Consider the following 23,712-nt stretch of genomic DNA (forward strand, 5'->3'; position numbering starts at 1 on the left):
GTTTGTGCATATCAAGATAAAGTGTTTACAATGTACAGTATGTCCCCAAATGGGTTTAAGTATAATGAAATGTAACTGAAAATCTACACTCACTCAATGTACAGACATTTATATATATATCAAAGAAAATTGAGATCGAGGGGGAGAAAGAGCAAAGGAGGGGCTTGAACAAGACACTGGATGCTTCCCTACAATTCACTTCCATAGAGGAGAGTGATCCACAATTAGCTCCTGCTTGCTAGGCACTTTGCACCAGATATAAGGAGTCCCACAGATCAGCATCCATGGTCAGATACAGCAGCTTCAACTTCTGTGGTAAGATACTCTTCTTTGCATCCTTTATTCACATGGCCTTCACTTTATGACATGTTACGTTATTATTTGTATTATTATTGACATGTAGACTAATTTATACAGTGTTTAAAGACATACAGGTAGTATATCAATTGAAGACTGGACTTATATTTTTGGCAATAAGTAAATAGAAATCACATTTTGAAGTTGAACTATGCATGCGATTCAATTTGACAATTTCGGGGTAGTTGGCATGTGGGTACTATCCATTTTCATACTAATATTGTAACAATATTGTAACATTCAAATATGTGACAGCATCATCAGAGTCTAATTCATCTGGAAGTGGAAAACCAGGTGAGACATGGTTTGATATTACGAACATTCTAGTATAGATTGTTTATTAATAGACTGAGTGGTGAAATGTTGTTAGTCTTGTCTAGTCTTATTTACTGATTAGTATATAATGCAAACAGATCTTTCAACTTAATTAGCTTACTTATGCCTGTCATCTTTGTCTTCCAGTGAGCCGTCACCATGAGTACGGACGCCGAGATGGCCCAATATGGCAAGGCCGCCATTTACCTTCGTAAGCCTGAGAAGGAGAGACTTGAGGCTCAGGCTGCACCATTTGATGCTAAGAATGCCTGCTATGTGACTGATGCCAAGGAGTTGTACCTCAAGGGACTGGTTATTAAGAGGGACGGTGGCAAGTGCGATGTGAAAATCCTCACCACTGAGGAGGTAAGGCTCTTCTATGATGACCAATGGCTGCCATGTCTTTAAATTGCAGAGAATAGACAACAGGTTCAGTGGGTAAAGCCCATGTGGTAGTCCATACACAAACGATACTGTTACTATACTCAACACCCAACAAACATGACTAAATACCATGAAGCAAAATGGGAAATATCTTTTGAATAAAAGATGATTTTATACTGTTCAAATGTATTTATGTCCATTAGAACCAATGTTGGCTGGATCCATGTATCTGAATTGCAGGTTAAAACCTTCAAAGAAGAAGAAGTCTTCAACATGAACCCTCCAAAATTTGACAAGATTGAGGACATGGCCATGATGACCTACCTCAATGAAGCTTCTGTCCTGTATAACCTCAAAGAGCGTTATGCCGCATGGATGATCTACGTAAGAAAACTACACGTGAACTGTACACATTATCCACCTCAAGGAAAATGCAGATACTATGATATTTGAACTGTGACATACATCAATCTGTCGATTTCTTATCAATTAGCCCCATGGAGATAAAAAAAAAAGAATCATTACATACCGTAAACCATACTGCTAAATGCAAAAAATCCTAGATTAATCCTAGTTTATTTTCACTTTGCAGACCTACTCTGGGCTCTTCTGTGCCACGGTGAACCCCTACAAGTGGCTCCCTGTGTATGACAGTGAAGTGGTCAACGCCTACAGAGGGAAGAAGCGTATGGAGGCTCCACCCCACATCTTCTCCGTCTCTGACAACGCCTATCAGTTCATGTTGACAGGTATGGATGGATGGATGTATGGATGGATGAGCAAATTGACTAAGGGACAAACTGACTGACTTGAATGATGAAGTAAAATTGGCCAATAGTTGGATTGATACAATAAATGGATGGATGGATAAACAGACAGGATACGGTGATGTAAAAATGTATGTATGGTTATGTGGATAAATGGGAAGGGGTATGCATTTTCCGTTTACATTATTCATGCTCTTCACTTCTAGATAGGGAGAACCAGTCCGTCCTGATCACGTAAGTTTAACATTTTAAATGTATATAATACTATATTCAAAGTTTGAAGTAATAATGAAGCTATACTCTTCAAAGGTTTTTGTTGCAGTACATGGCCACTACTTTCTCACCAATTCTGTCGCAGCAATCCTGTTCATTTTCAAGTGTGCCTTCCTCCTTTACTTACTTTGTGTCAGTCATACTCAAACTGGAGGAAAACATAGGAGCTCAGACAAATATAGTGCGCGCTGTGTCTCTTATTTTAAATGTTACCAAGTGCAGCTAAAACAATACATGTATCATGAGTAAGACATCCACCAATACTCCTTTAGATTAGAAATGGCTATGTAAACTAAAAAACATTTTCATCAACCAGTGGAGAATCCGGTGCTGGAAAAACTGTCAACACCAAACGTGTTATCCAGTACTTTGCAACAATTGCAGTTTCTGGAGGTGAAAAGAAGAAAGAACAAACACCTGGCAAAATGCAGGCAAGTTCTAACATGCAGAAGGAAATAGATCTTTTGGAGATCTGCTGTAGGAGAACCCCTGTTGTTGTTCTTGTCAGTTGATAATTACAGAAGGCTATGTTTGTCCTTGAAACCTTTAAATTACTGAAAACTGAAACACCTAAAAGTTTGAACAACTTACATTAGGGACTGACAATGTCAGCATAGGATGGCAATGAATTGTGGGTATGTGGGCCTTATATCACCTTTTCCATCACAATGTTACCAAGCCTTCTATACATAGGACTATGGTACTTCTCGCTTGCAACTCTATTTCCAGTTCTTTTTAATCTTTTTTTTTGTGGTCGATGATTTATTTTGTGGTTGGTGATTCATGTTCTTATTTCTGCATTGTATAAATGTTTAAATGTATACATGTTTAAAATAAATGTTCTAAGCTATCATAAAGTGAAACTTCCCAGGACAAGAGAAAATACATTTATTTTTGAAAGAAGGGAGTTACCGGATTAAACGATCCAACCGGTTTGTCTCTCTTCAGGGTTCTCTTGAGGATCAGATCATTGCAGCTAATCCTCTACTGGAGGCCTACGGTAACGCCAAGACAGTGAGGAATGACAACTCCTCTCGCTTTGTAAGTTTGGAGGGACAAGGATAATTTCTTTCTATTGCACTATTTATATTTTTATTACATTAGATTCCTATTTTTATGAGCTGTAGCATACTGGGATACTTTTCTTGATTTACTCTGTGCTCTACTTTAGGGTAAATTCATCAGGATTCACTTCCACACCACCGGCAAACTGGCTAGTGCTGATATTGAGACATGTGAGTTGGATTCCTTCCCTGTTCCATAGATGTTTTCTCTAAATGGATTGGGACTCTTATTGGGTTTCTCCTATCTTAATTTCTCTTTGTCTCTGATTACACTTTATAATTTAAAACAAACAAAAAGTTGGTGTTGGTGTCTACTTGAGATTCAGATGTCTCCACTTTGCCCATATCTCTCTCTCATTTCTCCTCACAGACCTGCTAGAGAAGTCCAGAGTGAGCTTCCAGCTGCCTGATGAGAGAGGCTACCACATCTTCTACCAGATGATGACCAACCACAAACCTGAGCTTGTTGGTGAGGCACAGAAGATTGCAAGGAATTTTCAATAGACAAAATCCATGGTTTGCATGTTTGCACAAACTTAGAAACTGCTTTCAAGAGATGTTTCCATTTTGGTTCTCTACAGAAATGACACTCATTACCACCAACCCCTATGACTTCCCCATGATCAGCCAGGGTCAGATCACTGTGGCCAGTATTGATGACAAGGTTGAGCTTGATGCCACTGATGTGAGTCTATGAAAGAGTTAGAAAACACATAAAATGTTTGGCTATGGCTAGTGAGTGTATGAGTTCTAAAAATTCAGTGGAATAATAATGATCCATCTTACTCCATCTTGCTTGGAGCTCCCATCCCTAAAGTAACCTGTTTAATAGATTGCAGGTCGTTTGTTTGTCGTATTTGAACATGATCTTAATTTCCCCCCTCAGGATGCTATTGACATCTTGGGCTTCTCCAATGAAGAGAAAATGGGCATCTACAAGCTGACTGGTGCTGTCATGCACCACGGCAACATGCACTTCAAGCAGAAGCAGCGTGAGGAGCAAGCTGAGCCAGATGGCACAGATGGTGAGTCACATTTACACTTCTTGTCAAAAGCATCTATTCAAATTTGGATTTAACTACTTTTTAATAGTGTGATGCTTGTTGTTTCTGTGAACTAATAGTTTGGAAAAGAGAGAAACAATGCCCACAAACCTTGTTGCTCTTTTCTTTTTAATTCCGATGCTCATTGCTCTTTTCTCTCCCCAGTGGCTGATAAAATCGGTTACCTTCTGGGTCTGAACTCAGCTGACATGCTGAAAGCCCTGTGCTACCCCAGAGTGAAGGTCGGCAATGAGTATGTGACCAAGGGTCAGACAGTGCCTCAGGTAAGGGCTCTTTACTAAAAACTAAGGCTTTTTTCAAATTTTTTCCAAACTGTCAACTCAGTACTGTTGTTCGTTACACAGGTGAACAATTCAGTGAGTGCTTTGGCCAAGTCCATCTATGAGAGGATGTTCTTGTGGATGGTCATCCGCATCAACCAGATGTTGGACACCAAGCAACCTAGGAACTTCTTTATTGGTGTGCTTGACATTGCCGGGTTTGAGATCTTTGATGTGAGTTTGGATTTGCCATGGGATGGTTTGACCATTATGAAACAATACAATCCTTTTTAATGATTAAATGATAGAATACTAACAGAAAATGTTAACCCAACCTAAGTTTTTGTATATTCACAGTTCAACAGCATGGAACAGCTGTGCATCAACTTCACCAATGAGAAACTGCAACAGTTCTTCAACCACCACATGTTTGTCCTGGAGCAAGAGGAGTACAAGAAGGAGGGTATCATCTGGGAGTTCATTGACTTTGGCATGGACTTGGCTGCCTGCATTGAGCTTATTGAGAAGGTGAAGTGTGTGGGAAAAGTCTAATATTATTGTATTGTATATAAATATAAATACACGTCAAATAATGTAATTGGAAGTGGATACTTAGTGGAGTTTCTTCCATGTTAATATTTTGTTTTAGTATACATATATTTACTTCACATGTGTTTCTCTCTTAGCCAATGGGCATTTTCTCCATCCTTGAAGAGGAGTGCATGTTCCCCAAGGCTTCCGATACTACCTTCAAGAACAAGCTGTATGACCAGCATCTTGGTAAGACCAAGGCATTTGAGAAGCCTAAACCAGCAAAGGGCAAGGCAGAGGCCCACTTCTCCCTGGTCCACTATGCTGGTACAGTGGACTACAACATCAATGGCTGGCTGGACAAGAACAAGGATCCCCTGAACGACTCTGTGGTTCAGCTGTACCAGAAATCTTCAGTCAAACTTATGTGTACCCTTTATGTTGCTCCCCCACCTGAGGGTAAGTATATTTCTATGCACAAAATATTGAAGTATTATATTATTGATAAATAATTATAACTTAAAAGTTAACTTTTCCCCTGCATTTGTAACCATTTAAAGACACTTCAAAGAAAGGTGGCAAGAAGAAGGGAGGTTCCATGCAGACTGTTTCTTCTCAGTTCAGGGTGAGTACTAAATTACTAAATTAATAATTAGTAATCATATTTATAAATGTTGAATAATTAAAATGAACAATCATCAGAAAGTCACTTTAATTCATATATATAATTTGATCATTATCGTCCTTTGGAACAACCTTACAGGAGAACTTGGGCAAGCTGATGACCAATTTGAGAAGCACCCACCCTCATTTTGTGCGTTGTCTGATCCCCAATGAGTCAAAGACTCCAGGTAAAAAATAACATATGGTAAAATTTGACTTTAAACAAAGGAAAACACTTCTAAACTGTAATATTTGTTTCCTCAAAAATCCCCCAAAGTCCTCTCCAATCTCCTGATTTAAGGTCTGATGGAGAACTTCCTGGTTATCCACCAGCTGAGGTGTAATGGTGTGCTGGAGGGTATTAGGATCTGCAGAAAGGGCTTTCCAAGCAGAATCCTCTATGCTGATTTCAAGCAGAGGTACAGCATAGATAGGCACACACACTTGGACACACACTTTACTTACACACAGACCAGAGCAGATACACATGTACATTTAGAAATGGAAATACGCATTATAATACTTATGAGTGCACATAAATGTTTAGTGTTCGAAAACAGACTATTGTTTGCCACTTCTCTACACAGATACAAAGTATTGAATGCCAGCGTCATCCCCGAAGGCCAGTTCATTGACAACAAGAAGGCTTCTGAGAAGCTGCTTGGGTCAATTGATGTGAACCATGAGGAGTACAAGTTTGGACACACCAAGGTAAAATTCCAGATACACTGGAATGTTTGAAATACTGTACGAGCAAAAACACTGACCCTACTCATGTTTCTCCAATTGTCTCAGGTATTCTTCAAAGCTGGTTTGCTTGGTGTCCTTGAGGAGATGAGAGATGAAAAGCTTGCTATTCTGGTAACCATGACGCAGGCTCTTTGTCGCGGTTACCTCATGAGAAAGGAGTTCACTAAGATGATGGAGAGAAGGTGAGATGGAGATGATTAAAGTAAAAGTTCTAAAGATTTGGAGTTGAACACTTACACATAGCTGGTGTTTAGATTTTCTTTTATTATGAAGTTTTTGTAAGAATCATGAGGTGAATTTGTATTTTTTTTACACTAGATATATTTAACATGTAGGAAACATCATATAAACAAACTAATTTATTTACTATCATTGTGTTGCTTCATTTTGTTTAGAGCTAAACACTGTGCCACTCTTTATCTTATTATCAGAGAGTCTATCTTCACCATCCAGTACAATGTCCGCTCATTCATGAACGTGAAACACTGGCCATGGATGAAGGTCTATTACAAGATCAAGCCTCTCCTGCAAAGTGCTGAGACTGAGAAGGAGCTGGCCAACATGAAGGAAGACTATGAGAAATGTAAAGTTGCTCTTGCCAAGGCTGAGGCTCGCAAGAAGGAGCTGGAAGAGAAGATGGTGACCCTCCTGCAGGAGAAGAATGACCTGTCTCTTCAAGTAGCATCTGTAAGTGAAATATACATGCGCACACCACACATCTATAATTTAATATACACATTGGCTTACCCACAAACTTTCTTCTCTCAGGAAGCAGAGAATCTGAATGATGCTGAGGAGAGATGTGAGGGTCTGATCAAGAGCAAGATCCAGCTGGAGGCCAAACTCAAAGAGACAACAGAAAGGCTGGAGGATGAAGAGGAGATTAATGCTGAGTTGACAGCCAAGAAGAGGAAGCTGGAGGATGAGTGCTCTGAACTGAAGAAGGACATTGATGATCTGGAGCTTACCCTAGCCAAAGTGGAGAAGGAGAAACATGCCACAGAGAACAAGGTATCAACATCTCACCAATATATAAACAGTAGTTTGTTCAAAAACACCAAACAATAGTTTTAACTTAGACTAACTTTGTGTTGTCCAGGTTAAAAACCTGACTGAGGAGATGGCATCTCAAGATGAGAGTGTTGCCAAGCTGACCAAGGAGAAGAAAGCCCTGCAAGAGGCCCACCAGCAGACACTGGATGACCTGCAGGCAGAGGAGGACAAAGTCAACACTCTGACCAAGGCCAAGACCAAGCTGGAACAGCAAGTTGATGATGTGAGTGAAGTCATATTTTCGTGCACAATTTGGGGTTTTATCCAACTTTGCCTCTATTGTTATTTAATTTAATCTCATATAATAAATTGTTTTTAGGGATTCAGAAAGACAATTGACTAATATATCGTGTTATGAATAAATAGCTGTTAACATCAAAGCTTAAGTATGAGAATTGTGTGTTGTCCTCCAGCTTGAAGGTTCACTGGAGCAAGAGAAGAAGCTCCGTATGGACCTTGAGAGAGGCAAGAGAAAGTTGGAGGGAGACCTGAAACTGGCCCAGGAGTCCATCATGGACCTGGAGAATGACAAGCAGCAGTCTGATGAAAAAATCAAGAAGTGAGTTAGTTGATCAGAAACATGACAAAGAATACATATTATTCAAACACACTTAAAGATTCAAATTTAGGATCCAAAACGTACCTGCTGTAATATTCTGATGGGTATGGGTAAAGATTAGTTCATAGTCTCCCATCAAAATAACACAAAAGTAAAATGTAATTCCTTTGTGCTGTGTAGGAAGGACTTTGAGACCAGCCAGCTCCTCAGCAAAATTGAGGATGAGCAGTCTCTGGGTGCCCAGCTGCAGAAGAAGATCAAGGAGCTCCAGGTGCAGTGTAGTTAATAAACAAGAAGCATTTCCTGTTATGGGCCTTGATGATATTGGACTTGCTTGTGTTTGGAATCCACCTTGTTCATAAAGTTGTTTTCTGCTCATATGCAGGACAGAATTTTGAAACTCATTATGAAACGTATGAATGATGATGCGTGTTGTTCTACTGTAGGCTCGTATTGAGGAGCTGGAGGAGGAGATTGAGGCTGAGCGTGCTGCCAGGGCCAAGGTGGAGAAGCAGAGGGCCGATCTGTCCAGGGAACTTGAGGAGATCAGTGAGAGGCTGGAGGAGGCTGGAGGCGCCACAGCTGCTCAGATTGAGATGAACAAGAAGCGAGAGGCTGAGTTCCAGAAACTGAGACGTGACCTGGAGGAGTCCACCCTGCAGCATGAGGCCACAGCCTCAGCCCTGAGGAAGAAGCAGGCTGACAGTGTGGCAGAGCTGGGAGAACAGATCGACAACCTGCAGCGCGTCAAACAGAAACTGGAGAAAGAGAAGAGTGAATTCAAGATGGAGATTGATGACCTCTCCTCCAACATGGAGGCAGTTGCTAAAGCTAAGGTCAGTGATACAAATAAACCTAAACAGAAAGATAAAATTATTGTAAAACTTGAATGCTCAACGACCAAGTCCGCAGAGGATGAAGGAGTGGATTGTAGAGGTTTGTGAACAACTGTTCACCTTTATATAATTTACTATATTTGAACAATTTAAAGATTTCACAACTGCAATTAATCAAAATAATTTGTTAACTGTTGGAAAAACTGTGAAACAACTAGAATAACTATCACTGAAACATGATGTTTGTTCCGCAGGGCAATCTGGAGAAGATGTGCCGTACCCTTGAGGACCAACTCAGTGAGCTCAAGACCAAGAATGATGAGAACGTTCGCCAGGTCAATGACATCAGTGGACAGAGAGCCAGACTCCTCACTGAGAATGGTAAATTCAGTGAATCAAGAACAATTCCTTCATCAAAAGTTATGAACATACATATTTGAATTATTCTGTATGAAAATAATACAAACTAAGCATATTAAGAAGTACACCAGCGAGGGCTTGACCTAACAAGAATCTATTATTCTCTCCAGGTGAGTTTAGTCGCCAGCTGGAGGAGAAGGAAGCCCTGGTGTCCCAGCTTACTAGAGGCAAGCAGGCCTACACCCAGCAGATTGAGGAACTCAAGAGGCATGTTGAGGAGGAGGTCAAGGTAAATTACAAATTAAAAAAGCAGGTCGTGTTGACCAATCATCCTCCTGAGTCACATAACACTAACTATGAAACACATTTTTTAATTTCTTACCGAGTCTGCTTATTCTTGGTCCACTTATAAGATCCACAATTCAAATGTTCTACCCTTTAATGTTTGGATTTTGAGACAAGTCAATACATGTGTACATGCATCAATTGAGCTACAGTACTGACTTAAATGTATGTACTGGGCATGTGTATTTCTCATTACCAGAGTAAAGAGAGCTCACTGTTTTCTCTTGATCTTAGGCTAAGAACGCACTGGCCCATGGAGTCCAATCTGCTCGCCACGACTGTGATCTGCTGAGGGAACAGTTTGAGGAGGAGCAGGAGGCCAAGGCAGAGCTGCAACGTGGCATGTCCAAGGCTAACTCTGAGGTGGCTCAGTGGAGGACCAAGTATGAGACTGATGCCATCCAGAGGACAGAGGAGCTGGAGGAAGCCAAGTAAGTCAACAAAGCTTAAAGGCACTCCATAAGGAAGCAATATAAGGAGTTAGCGGTGTGCTCAAACCGTACCCAAAACCAAATTCAGGTTTCTTAGGAATGTAAAAAATAAACCTTCACAGGAAGAAGCTGGCTCAGCGTCTCCAGGATGCTGAGGAGACCATTGAGGCCACCAACTCCAAGTGTGCCTCTCTGGAGAAGACCAAGCAGAGGCTGCAGGGAGAGGTGGAGGACCTCATGATTGATGTTGAGAGAGCCAATGCCCTGGCTGCCAACCTGGATAAGAAGCAGAGGAACTTTGACAAGGTGAAAATGAGAAAAATACCAGAATCTGCAACTAGTTGCTCAAAACTGTGTTGCTACACCCTGTAACCCTGTTACACCCTGATAGTAATTTGTAATTCAACTGTTAAAGACTGCTTTGGTGTGTGCTTCCTCCTAGGTTCTTGCAGAGTGGAAGCAGAAGTTTGAGGAGGGCCAGGCTGAGCTGGAGGGAGCTCAGAAGGAGGCTCGTTCTCTCAGCACAGAGCTCTTCAAGATGAAGAACTCCTATGAGGAGGCTCTTGACCAGCTGGAGACTCTGAAGAGAGAGAACAAGAACTTACAACGTGAGATAAATGTAGTTTGTGGTGCTTTTGTAAAGCAGAAAACCGGATACTGTTTCCTATTTGTATTTTTGGATTAGTATGTTAGTAGCATCAGTTTCCTGTTTTCAACTCATTGCTTTCAACTCCTTGCTTTGTTTTATTCCTGGAAGATCAGGGATGGTACTTTAAAAAATGCTTCTGTTTCAAATCACAGAGGAGATCTCTGACCTGACCGAGCAGATCGGAGAGACTGGTAAGAGCATCCATGAGCTGGAAAAGGCCAAGAAGACAGTGGAGACAGAGAAGTCTGAGATTCAGACGGCTCTGGAGGAGGCTGAGGTACAAACTCTCCACAATTTTCCAGAATGAAGTGAGAAGAATAAACACTTTTAGGATCCACGTAACTAAGAATGACATTGCAAATTGTTTCTTTATTCAGGGAACCCTGGAGCATGAGGAATCCAAGATTCTGCGTGTGCAGCTGGAGCTGAACCAGATCAAGGGTGAGGTGGACAGAAAGCTGGCAGAGAAGGATGAGGAGATGGAGCAGATCAAGAGGAACAGCCAAAGAGTGCTGGACTCCATGCAGAGCACCCTGGACTCTGAAGTTCGCAGCAGGAACGATGCTCTGAGAATAAAGAAGAAGATGGAGGGAGACCTGAATGAGATGGAGATCCAGCTGAGCCATGCTAACCGCCAGGCTGCTGAGTCCCAGAAGCAGCTTAGGAACGTTCAGGCGCAACTCAAGGTACTGTGATTGTTGGCAACAGTTCACTTAAAATGAATCAAGTCTCTATTCCTGGGAAGAGGCCCCGGGGAAGACCCAGGACACGCTGGAGGGACTATGTCACTCGGCTGGCCTGGGAATGCCTCGGGGTCCCCCAGGAAGAGGTGGTGGAAGTGGCCGGGGAGAGGGAAGCCTGGGCCTCCCTGCTTAGGTCGTTGCCCCCGCGACCCGATCCCCGGACAAGCGGTAGATGACGACGACGACGAAGTCTCTATTCCAGTGTAGAAAAACATTCTACAGGCTTGTTCAGTACAGACAGGGTTATTGCAGAAATAGACCCAAAAATAAAAAATAAAAGTACCAATGCTAAGCTCAAACATTATTTTAACCACTTCGTTCTCTAGGATGCCCAGTTGCACCTGGATGATGCCGTCCGTGCCTCAGAGGACCTGAAGGAACAGGCTGCTATGGTGGAACGTAGAAACGGTCTGATGTTGGCTGAGATTGAGGAGCTGAGAGTGGGTCTGGAGCAGACAGAGAGAGGCCGCAAAGTGGCTGAGCAGGAGCTGGTGGACGCCAGCGAAAGAGTGGGACTGCTGCATTCCCAGGTGTGGAAAACATCCACACACACACAAATAGATAACATTCACGGCAAAAGTTTAGTTTTTGCTATATCCATGTGTACTCTTTTCCAGAACACCAGCCTGTTGAACACCAAGAAGAAGCTTGAAGCTGAGTTGGTTCAGGTGCAGGGTGAGGTGGATGACATTGTCCAGGAGGCCAGGAACGCTGAGGAGAAGGCCAAGAAGGCCATCACTGATGTGAGTCTGGCTAACTAAGTATCATAGTACAGTCACTATTCAGTCTGCTGCTTTATTTACACCATCATCATCAAGGCCATATCAAAGCAATATGGAACCACCATATCATCATAGAGTAGCCAACACCTATGATAACATACCTTCCACCTTGTGGCCATGTTCTACTGACTGCTTCACAACTTATGTGTTCACAATTGTAGTGTCGACCATCACTGATCCATCTAGGTACAATACAGAAACTAGTTAGATGGTTCTGATTTATATGCAGTTCAGTTTTCACAAGGCTTTATAACTCTTTGTTTGGTCATTCCACTAGTGTATGGTCTAGATAATATATTGTTGTACTGTAAAAAAAATAGTTTTTGTAACCCGGTATAATACTGTGTGAGTAGTTATTCAGTTCAACCAAGAGGTGTTGTATTGTTGCAGGCGGCCATGATGGCAGAAGAGCTGAAGAAGGAGCAGGACACCAGCTCTCACCTTGAGAGGATGAAGAAGAATCTTGAAGTGACAGTCAAGGACCTGCAGCACCGTCTGGATGAGGCAGAGAACCTAGCCATGAAGGGTGGCAAGAAGCAGCTCCAGAAACTGGAGTCCAGGGTAAGTTTGAAAACATTTGAATATTCCCTGTCTAACCTTTATAGAGGTAAACTTTTTCTGGTGCATTTAGTCTGGCTTAATGCTGACCTTTTAGCATGGGAGGGATGTACCCACCATAAGCTCCTGTTCTCCACCTAGGTGCGTGAGCTGGAGACTGAGGTTGAGGCTGAACAGAGGAGAGGTGTAGATGCAGTCAAGGGAGTCCGCAAGTATGAGCGTAGAGTCAAGGAACTGACATACCAGGTAATGTAACAACACACTCACTTTACACATAACTTTATACATATGGAATCCACGGAATCCACAGAAAGTGTGTAATTTGAAAAATTATCCTCTGCTTCAGACTGAGGAGGACAAAAAGAATGTAACCAGACTTCAGGACCTGGTGGATAAGCTGCAGCTTAAAGTGAAGGCTTACAAGAGACAGGCTGAGGAGGCGGTAAGTCATTTTTCAATTAAAATGAAGAGACATTTGTTTATGAAAAATTTTCACATTCAAGTCCATTAAAGGCAAATATGTACCTTCTACCTACTTTATTTCATTTTTGGACTTGAGCATTTACAGAGGATTGTCATTCAAGTCTGAAAACTTGGTGGTAATTCTGAAAAAAAAGAAGGATTGCATTAATTGATTAATGTTTTCATATGAATTAATCCCAGGAGGAACAGGCCAACTCCCACATGTCCAAGTTCAGGAAGGTTCAGCATGAGCTGGAGGAGGCTGAGGAGCGTGCCGACATCGCTGAGTCTCAGGTCAACAAGCTCAGAACCAAGAGTCGGGACTCTGGAAAGGTAAAGACCTGCTGATGTCACACCAAGGGTTCATAAATATACCTCATGGGACCTAATAAATAACAATTTAAATCAGTTACTGAAAGTACATATTTTTGGGGGTTGTTCCGTCAAAACATCTATTCTCACACCATTTAGATTTTTACATACATACACATACCTAATATATATATATTTTTTAACCACAACCAGGGTTAGTAAATTGAATGTACCCCTAACTCTCCACTCAGTTTATAGATTGGACATTTGATAAAGTATTACTTAAATGGGTCAATTAGACCTCCAATATATATCATTAAGAAAAAAGTCCATTGCCCACATTTTGTAAAAATGGGATTTACATTTAGCAGACGCTCTTATCCAGAGCGACTTCCAGTAAGTACAGGGACATTCCCCCAAGGCAAGTAGGGTGAAGTGCCTTGCCCAGGGACACCATATCGTTTGACACGGCTGGGAATTAAACTGTCAACCTTCTGATTGGTACCCCGATTCCCTAACCGCTCAGCTATCTGACCCCTGAATAACAATCCGTCATACTCTCTTCTCTTCTATCAGGCAAAGGAAGCTGAATAGAAGTGACAAGAACCTGCACCAAAACATACCAACATTGCCATGTTTCATAAAATATGAATTGAATGGTGATTTTTTGAACATGGTTTGAAATAAAGTATGTAGGCCTACACTATTTCATGACTTTGTGGATTTTTGAGCAACTTTGTAGCATTATAAACACAATCAAACTTTTAAGATACAATTATGACACAAGACAATACATAAAATGATCAAAGAAAATCAGTACATTGTAATCCATACAGATTTGTTCTTGAAAATATATCAAAATCTATTAAAAAAAAAGAAAAGTGAGATAACAATTGAAAGTGCATTAAACATCATCATCTTTAGAAAGACTGTCACAATGCAACATCAAACAAGTATACTTAATGTCTAATCTCAGCAAAGTACTGAACTCTTCACCAACATTTAATAAGATGTTTAACATTACAGCACCACCTCCTGGCACTAAAGTGGAGTACTGATCCCTCCAGTTTTTTGATGCATTATGATTAAATTTCATTATGTCCATAAACAAATAACTAACTAAATGTATTTGAATTAGACTTCTGAAAATAGCCATAATACCTTTGATTTATAGGCACCTTTCAAGGCACTCAAGGACATCTTACAACAAAAAATCATATGAATAAAATCCAAAACACAATAGAAATCAAACATGCAGAACAAAAAATACAATCATTAAAAGCTCATTCTAAACAGATAACTTTTAATCTGAGTATTAAACTTGGAAAATTGAATACAACTGGTGGATATTCAATGGTAAAGAGTTCCATAATTTGGGCCCTGCACAACGAAAAGCCCTCGAACCAAAATAATAAATTAGGAGCAGACAATAAGTTTACAGAAGATGATCTTAAAGAAGGTGGGTAAATATATAGTATATAACCATCACTAACCCATAGATATGTTATTAGTAAGTGCACTAACACCATCTTAGATGAGAAAACAGCAAACATAAAAAGTATGTCACATAAAGTCATATGAAGTATGTGTCTACTTTTGTACACCTATTTCGGTTCAGCCACTCCTTTGACATCACACTCCTCCTCTTGGAGTACTTCTCTATGTGTGACATGTCGTCAGGTTTTTGTACAGTGTGTCTGGGCTTCCTGTCACGGTGGGCCTCACAGCACAGTAGTACAGAGCAGAGTCTCTCACTTTAGCAGACCAGATGCTCAGATTCAGACTTTTCCCCTCTTCATATAGATTAGCAGATAGTCGATTGTTTAGTGTGCTAAAGTTAGTGCTGGGGTCAAATTTTGTGATGGAGACAAGAAATTCTGGTGGTTTTCCAGTTTCTTGTCGATACCAATAGAAATAATCATTAGCATCCGCAGTTTTGGAGTAGCTGTAGGACAGAGTAACAGTTTCCCCCTCCACACTGTTCACTTCATTCTTTATTGAAGTGAGCTCTTGACAAAGGAGACCTGTAAAGACAAAATCCTTAAATGTGAACATCCTTTTTTCATGTCAACATTTCCCATTTTATCCAAATATGCATTTATCACAGTTATTCAGTACATGACCTACCAGAGAGTATGTTAAAAAACAACACAAAGTACAATAACATTGTTTGAAAATTGTATGGACACTGTGACAAAAAAACACACAAAACAGTTGCTCTTGATACAAAAGACATGGTATGACAGCTTGTAATACAAACTCTTAAATTATTCTCTTTTTTGTACATGTCCCCACACAACCTATTGTACCTCCCCTTAAGATTGTCCCCTCCCCAGTTTTGTCATGTAGATAATGATGGTAAAGGGAACAGTACTGTAGAAGGTTTTGTTCATGCTTCAGTCATTGACACCTTCTAGTCAGGTTTTTGTACAATGTGTATGTGTTTCCTGTCACTGTGGGCCTCAGAGCACAGTAGTACAGAGCAGAGTCTGTCACTGTAACAGAAGAGATCATCAGATCCAGGTGGTCTTTCCCTCCGTTCAGCTTAGCAGATAGTCGATGGTTTTGTGGATCAGCTTTATTTAGGTTGTGAAGACCATAGAGGTGTATGAGAAATTGGGGCGCTCCAGTTTCTTGTCGATACCAATATAAATCATCTGCAGCTGTTGCAGTTTTGGAAAATCTGCAGGTCAAAATAACAGCGTCACCCTCTACACTGTTCACTTCATTCTTTATTGGAGTGAGCTCTTGACAAATGACACCTGCAAAAACAAAGTACTTACATGTGAACATGTATTGTTAATGTAAGCATAAACCAACTCTGTAAGTATGACAGTAATTCAAAACATTACATACCAGATAGTAATTTATTGAACAACACCAAGTATACTAACAGCATTTTAACAAGAAACACTACATGTAGCACATTCTAAAAATATGCTCTTCTTAGACGGAACAGACAATAAGAACAGATAATTTACCAAACTCTTTATTTTGTGAGTATTCATGCACACATAACCTGTATTGTACCTCCCCAAACATTAGCCCCTCCCTTTTGCTGTCATTTATGAAGGTGGTAGTGCATGGTACAAGACATAGTGTGTGTCACCAACCACACTTCAGACTTAAATACTGAAATAAGGTACTGACCAACTGCAAATACTAAGCACCATTTAGACACTTTTTAAGTGTCTGATTACTGAGAGGCCACTCCTTCTAATCTTAAAATAATCAATCTCTCTGTCTATCTATCTATCTATCCATCTATCTATCTATTGATCTCATGTATTTGATATAGTATCAAATAATTAATTATCTGTGGAAGTATTGTTTGAGTGTGACTCATATCACAGAATATCATATAAATGAGAAATTTTAAGATACAAGTATTGCTCAAAGAGTCAATAGTTTTGGACGGTACACAATGTATTTGTTTACTTGGGAAGATTACTGATATGGAAGAATTCGAGTGGCACTGTGTAGATCTGAATAGTCAAGGGATATGGTTTTAATACAATTTATTTAGACTATACAATTACATATGATTAAACAAAGCTTTGCTGATCAGTCATTAACAAAGGAGGTGGCATCCACACAGGTCGTTCGTAAGAGTGATAAAGGACAATAAGGAGAGGCTCCCTTATATGAACAGATACCAGATGTTAATAATCAATCAATACAGCGGTCACCATGATTGGTCAGCACTGGTCAGTGACAGTTTAGGATAATAAAACCCCCCAGGCCAGTGTCCCATGTTGATGCAGTTTTCTAGTTTCTACAAACAGGATGCCTGGCTTGGCCATCTCCTTGGCCAAAAGATCAGGTCAGGTCAGCTCTGCCCAACCCCCAAACCTAACTAAGACCGTCTGGATCTTAGTTAGGCATCTTAAAACAACACCATAAATACCAGACAATCTGAGTGTCCCTTCTACAGAGTAAACCACATCACAGAACCTCAGTTTCTGTTTATAACAAAGGAACTTACTTTTTACCGCTTTAAGAAACATAGATATTGTAACTATGTCGAAAATTGCCATTACAATTACTCCACGACATTCATAATAAAGTTCTAGGTACAAGGTTTCCAGGATCAGTATATTATGTCTCTCAACTGAAACATTGCTTCAAAGGGTTTACTTGAGGTTTTTGTACAGTGAGTCTACATTTCCTGTCATTGTGGGCGTCATTGCACAGTAGTACAGAGCAGAGTCTGTCACTTCAGCAGCTGAAATCTCCAGCTGCACAAGCTTGTCTTTCTTGTGAATGCAAGATGACAGACGAGGAAATGGTGTAGTAGCTTTAATTATGGACCCCTCTTCTGTGATGGAAAGGAGGAATTCTGGTTTACATTGTGGATATTGGCGGTACCACTGTATATTGTAAATGGTGCCATCATAATTGCAGGTCAGATTGACATTACTTTCCTCCACAATCTGCTCCTGTGTTTTCTTTGGGTTTATTGAATCCCCGTTAACAGATTCTGCAAAAAGTAATATTGGTTAAATAAAACATATTCCACATTTTGTAGATTGTATGGAATAATATGCACATGTTAGTATTCACTTTTATTTAAATTGTTTTATGCATAGCATTTTGCAAAAGCAAATAAATGATTAACACATTTAACAACTCACCTAATAAAGCTAAAAAGATGACAAATGAGTGGAGCATCATCTTGACAAAAGGACCAACTGAAATGACAGAGAAAGGCATTCCACTCTTTCAGAAACAGCCACCTGAACATCTTTATGCAGTTCCACAGCCACTCCTTCTGACAATGGAGTAGATTCCAACTGTGTACTGTCATTGGTTACAGTCAGCATGTCTGATAGAAAACAAAACCAATGATGTCACTTTTAACAGTCGTGAAAAACAGAATCCAATAAAGAGAAATGTTTTCCTTTAATGAAAGACAGAGGCAGATGTGCAGACGGAAACACTGGTCTCTTTCAATCAATGTGCTTTTTGTCTGAAGACTGATGCCACAGTTCCTTCTCCATCTAAATCAGATGGCCTACTAGTGAAAGGAAATATGTCGTTGGTACGTTCATTTTACTCTCAGGTCTGGAACTTCGTTATGATGAGTTGATTATGGCAGTCAGAAATGTATGTTCTTGTATTTGAATAATACATCTTTAAACAACTTCTGTCTTTCATTGGTCCATCAGGTTTCTTTTACAGTGTGTCTGGGTGTTTGCTGCCTGTCACTGTAGGCAATGCACAGTACAACACAGCAGACACTGTTATCTTCAACGTAGAGAGCTTTTTGGGGCCAGATTAAAACAACTGTCATGACCACTGAATGTAGAGTGTCATGGGGGGAACAGTATTTGCATGTACAGTAGCTACAAAGTGACTGAAACTCAAACGTGTTCATACCAGGACCATGCCATTCATTATTTGGTTAACCATGTTGATTTTAAATGTTAAAAGTTTATAAAAATTATCCAAGCTCCATGAGGAAAATGTCGGTGTTTATGTAAGGTACGTTTTCTCAAGTTGAATCGTTTTTTGTTGTTGACTTTTGTTGTTGCTAGGTCTATCCAATTGAGCGTAGAGGCATTTGTTTTTACGAGTTCGGTTGAAACACGCCCCATAGTCACAGCACAACGGAGAGTTTTCAGACTCATATTCTGAGTATGACAACGTCAGGCTATAACATTTGAGCTTTTATGAAGCAATTTATGAATTATACTGTATAATTTTATGGATAGCAATATATGATTAAATTAACTGGAACCCAACCCAGTGCTGTAACAATTGGGGACAGTAATTTCTTCTCAAAATGTCTGGATTTTAATGGACCTTGTAATGCCCAGGCAAATCTTTCACATTTACAGCATCAAATTTGAATCTGGAAGAGTGGTGTGGTGTAAATTTAGAATATAGTTACAATGTATGTGTTTTATAAGCTGTGATCTATGAGTTTATTTGTTATAGACAGTGAATGTAGGACGCATGCGCTATAGGATCGATTCAAGTTTTATGTAGCACTTACAAAAGCGCTTGTTTAACGCAACATTTAAATCTGTCATTGCAGACTGCGCGTTGCTTGTGTGCTGGCGCATTGGCTGAGGTTTGTGTGCGGTAAGCCTGACTAAGGTATATGGTTTTAGTTGTGTATTTCTTTCTTATGTAAAGGTTGTTATGGTAAATATTGTGTAATGTGTATCAGATCTGTCTGAACCTGATGTCTTTTGTGTGTTAGCAGGAAAGACACACATAGCGAAGTGGTTGACCACTGTTTTCCCTTACATTAATTAACCACCAACACATATTTATTTTGGGTTTTTGTTTCCCTTTGTTTGTATGAATGTGTGTCCTTTTTGGTTAACTGCCATACATTAGGTCCAGTGAATTTACTGTTTGACATTTTGTGTGTTTTTGAGATCCCCCAAACACTATTGTGTGGAGTGTGTTTGAGCCTTGAATCACATGAATTCTGTTTACTGGTTACTCGTGACCTGTAAACCGTGGTGGGAAGCTACTTTGATGGCAGTGTGTAAATGTGTGTGTGAATTATTGTTCTGTAATCTCATTCAACATCAGCGACCAGATATTTATTAAATAAACGATACTGTATTTTGCTACATGTCTGCCTCTGCATGGTCATTCATTTGATTAGCCTGCGTCCTGTGGACTTCATAATAAGTGACAGTCAGGGTTTGTCAGACAATTCTAAGGGCCTCGACTAACGGGCCCCAAACAATTGAAAAACGAATAGAAATTATCAACTTTGTTTTTTGTTTTTTTCATGGGGCCCAAAATTCATGGCGTCGCCCCTACTACAGTATGTGCGCAATGGAGCATGGATTGTGGGCCTAATAATCAAATCTAATAATAGAACCAACAGTGGCAGGAAAGGATCATGGTAAATGTCAAGAAGGCTAAACAATATGGGATGACATTGACATTTTACTATTCATACTATTACCATTTATACAAATAAAGACACTAAAACTAGAACTTAACTTTTTACAAACCTACCTTCATGAAGAATATCAAACCGCCTTAAAAACTTTAGATATGTACTGGACTACATAGCACAGGTTAAAGTTTCACTTCAGTGAATGTCTTACCATCTTCATACTGCAGCTGCTCCTCCGTTGTCATGCTTATAACCACCCCATCTATCAACTCTATAGTGATCCTACACTTAAACTTGAAAAATGTCAAATATAGAGGTTCAAAAAGTGTTTTCATCGTAACCTTACCTTCTTTTTCTCAAGGCACGTTTTCATTGCTGGTCTTAAACAAAATAATAACTCACACAACATAAAGCTAAAAACAAGTGCATGCCTCATTTTAACAGTCTATATAAGGTGTTATACAGGCTGTCACTGATACAGCTCAAATAACAATTGAAGTACTTTATATACTTGAACAAAGGGTCAAAAACTGAGTGTTCTATGGCATCCGGGTTAGTGGCTGGCCGTTTTGCAGCTAAGACATATGTAGTGGTGTGAAAGATCAGTTATTTGACCGTATACGTGCACTTGCCCCCCACCCCTATGTGTACCCCCTCCATCCTCACAATTCCGACATTGGTAGATTGAAGTAGATGTATCACTGACACATTTGTCCTTGAATATAAACCCTTGAAGAGCCTTTATAAGGTAAGTAAGGTTGTTATTTGGTGGAGCCTTACATGTGACATTTCACATCCCAAATTAGGATTTTACTCAGGGGATCTTTTTCATAACCCAAGTCCAGTTACCAAATAAAATGATGATGCATCAGACAGGCAGACTGATTACATTGTAATTCTATACCGCTAAAACCATTTCTGGACTTGGAATTGTAAATAGGTGGGTTAAAGCCTCTTCTATTTTTAAGAAACATGAGATACATTACTACTCTATATTATTACTCTAAATACATTTTAAATAATACAATGACTATCATACATACAATATAAACAATATGTTTTCAGGACTTGACTGAAAACGAAATGTTGAAATATGGAAGTTACATGATATAGGATAAGGACCAACTAGTTTGTCTCCCTTCAGGGTTCTCTTGAGGATCAGATCATTGCTCATCATCAAACACTAACCAAATACAACTGTGTAAACAACTGTATGCTTTTAGTTGGACCGTTCCTTCACAATGACACAAAACCAAAACCTCTGACTTTGTGCTCCATAGGAAGGACTTTGAGACTAGCCAGCTTCTCAGCAAGATTGAGGATGAGCAGTCTCTGGGTGCCCAGCTGCAGAAGAAGATCAAGGAGCTCCAGGTGCACTTGTAGGGCTTGTATTTAGTATGCTTAGAAAACATGGTCAGCATAGAACAGCATGGGAATGCCAAGGGGTGTGTCACATAGCAGTGAATGAGTCTTAACATTTCAAACAGCGTTTGGCATCTTGTGATAATCTGGGGCTCTGCATTGCAACTGCCGCATGCCAGGTTTTATACTTATCGCACAGTATATCTTAGCAGTACAGCCGTTCCCATTGTTGCTCAATAGCCACCCCAAGCACAGTCTTACTCATTCTGTAGCTTGACAATGTTTTTAATGGAAGTTTGTCAATAATCATGAAGAGGCCCTGAAGCAGGGAGGGAAATTGGAGGAGTCTGGAGTGCAGCCATAGCAACACACTGTTGGATAGTCTTTTAACCTTTTATGTTCTGGGAGTTGGTTTACTGTGGAGGATCATCTGACAGACTGTTTCTATGGCCCAGTTTGTATGTGCATGTGCTGTGGTGGCAATTATAGGAACAACTATGAATAAGGTCATAAGAGATGGGAAAGGCCATTGGTCGAGGAAAAAAGACAGTCAAAACAATACCTAATATGGAATTTGTTATTCCATCCTTATTATACATGACTTGTCAGATGAAGACGATGTAGAAACTGTAGACAGACACACCTTCATACTTTACCAGAAAACCTCACCATCCTTTAACTGTAGAGGTTCATTTCCATTGCACGTAATTTAGCCACTTAGATGTGGTTTTCATTACTTTGAGAATAAATCTGAACTGGTTCTAAAGAATGACTGTATGACAGTAAAAAACTGTTCCATGTTATCTATCCTGATAGACAGTCAATTGTTGCATTTTATTGATGAGTTGACATTCATGGCAACTTTAATAATACTGCTTCCCCCCAGCAGTTATCGCACCCGTAACAGTACATTAAGTTGTGTCCGGAAAAGTTCCGCACTTGGTTCAATTCATGGTACCATGAATGATATGCTGTAGAGGAGCCTGGGGCAGAAATGTGAGAAATCTGGAGATTAACCAGTGAAATGAATTGCTGACTGTAAACTGTCTCTGATCCTTGAAATCGGCCTGCTGTGAGGCCTCCCCTCACAGTATTTCCACATGTATTTATAACTCATCTTGAGTGAACATGTGTCTGTGTGTATGCGTAGTTGCAGACTTTTCAGTAAGAGCTATTAGTTAAGTACAAAAAAAGTGAAAACAGTCAAAACAATACAAATGACAAAATGTAGAATGACAATTACATTTGCAGCAATACACAATTCTGTCAGAGAAAGATAGTGTAACCATGGTATACATTTCCTCAGACCTAGATGGTGCTTGACTACATAGCACTTTCACCTTTTACTCATCATTGAAAGTATAACCATAAAATGATAACAGCTGTTAGCAATCAAGGCAACATTTTATATGAAGGTGCTTGTAATAAACATAAGTTAATGGATAAACAAGCCCTTATAAAATGTTTATTAACATCAGGGTTTCCCGCAGCACTTTGCAGTTAAGGCGGCCGCCTTTGCAACACACGCCTACTGCCTTGACTACGTTGGATGCAAAAATATATATTTATGTATAAAAACATCTGGGGTTTTTTCTTCCAATGAGCGATATCCGCCGTGTTACTGTATCCAGTTTTCTTCCTTTCATTCCAACGGCAGTCTCCCTTCTCTGCAGACTGGGGGGGGGGGGGGTTCTTCGTTCCTCTCTCTTGGAAGTCGCTTTGGATAAAAGCATCTGCTAAATGCATAAATGTAAATGTAACAACAATAACAATACACGCACCTTATTTTCTACCATTGACAGAAAAACCCTCCGGTGTAAGTAACTGCTACACTCCAACCCACCTGGGCATGCAATCAATTTGCCTCCTTTTTTGCTGACAAAATTCATAAAATTAGACAAGCAATCGGCGCCCCCACACCAACCACAGAATATGTGCTGTCCCCACCTTTAAATAGCATCCAT

The 23,712-nt window shown here is 40.0% G+C and overlaps 1 protein-coding gene across 1 annotated transcript; it reads left to right on the forward strand.

Annotated features, from left to right (window-relative positions):
• The first annotated feature begins 612 nt into the window (after positions 1-612).
• Positions 613-14,224, forward strand: LOC146271569 (myosin heavy chain, fast skeletal muscle-like). Its single transcript, XM_084706562.1, has 39 exons — positions 613-651; positions 820-1,038; positions 1,297-1,440; positions 1,649-1,805; positions 2,030-2,057; positions 2,413-2,527; positions 3,045-3,137; positions 3,268-3,331; positions 3,531-3,629; positions 3,742-3,845; positions 4,047-4,185; positions 4,369-4,487; positions 4,569-4,718; positions 4,842-5,012; positions 5,171-5,474; positions 5,576-5,640; positions 5,779-5,866; positions 5,980-6,097; positions 6,266-6,389; positions 6,474-6,610; positions 6,860-7,115; positions 7,197-7,439; positions 7,528-7,704; positions 7,895-8,040; positions 8,221-8,311; positions 8,487-8,876; positions 9,131-9,257; positions 9,407-9,525; positions 9,816-10,012; positions 10,135-10,318; positions 10,455-10,620; positions 10,814-10,938; positions 11,039-11,347; positions 11,731-11,934; positions 12,022-12,147; positions 12,577-12,747; positions 12,886-12,990; positions 13,091-13,186; positions 13,408-14,224. Exons 2-39 carry the CDS (start codon positions 832-834, stop codon positions 13,552-13,554), a joined length of 5,805 nt encoding a protein of 1,934 aa, XP_084562688.1. The 5' UTR covers positions 613-651; positions 820-831; the 3' UTR covers positions 13,555-14,224.
• The last annotated feature ends 9,488 nt before the right edge of the window (positions 14,225-23,712 follow it).

Source organism: Hypomesus nipponensis, chromosome 10 (genome assembly GCF_054491055.1).
Source record: "Hypomesus nipponensis isolate SF chromosome 10, ASM5449105v1, whole genome shotgun sequence".
NCBI lineage: Eukaryota > Metazoa > Chordata > Actinopteri > Osmeriformes > Osmeridae > Hypomesus > Hypomesus nipponensis.

Coding starts and splice junctions, on each gene's coding strand:
- LOC146271569 (XM_084706562.1), top strand. CDS start 832: ATGAGTACGGACGCCGAGATGGCCCAATATGGCAAGGCCGCCATTTAC. Junction 9,258..9,406: donor CAGACTCCTCACTGAGAATG/GTAAATTCAGTG, acceptor TATTCTCTCCAG/GTGAGTTTAGTCGCCAGCTG. Junction 12,748..12,885: donor TCCAGAAACTGGAGTCCAGG/GTAAGTTTGAAA, acceptor TTCTCCACCTAG/GTGCGTGAGCTGGAGACTGA.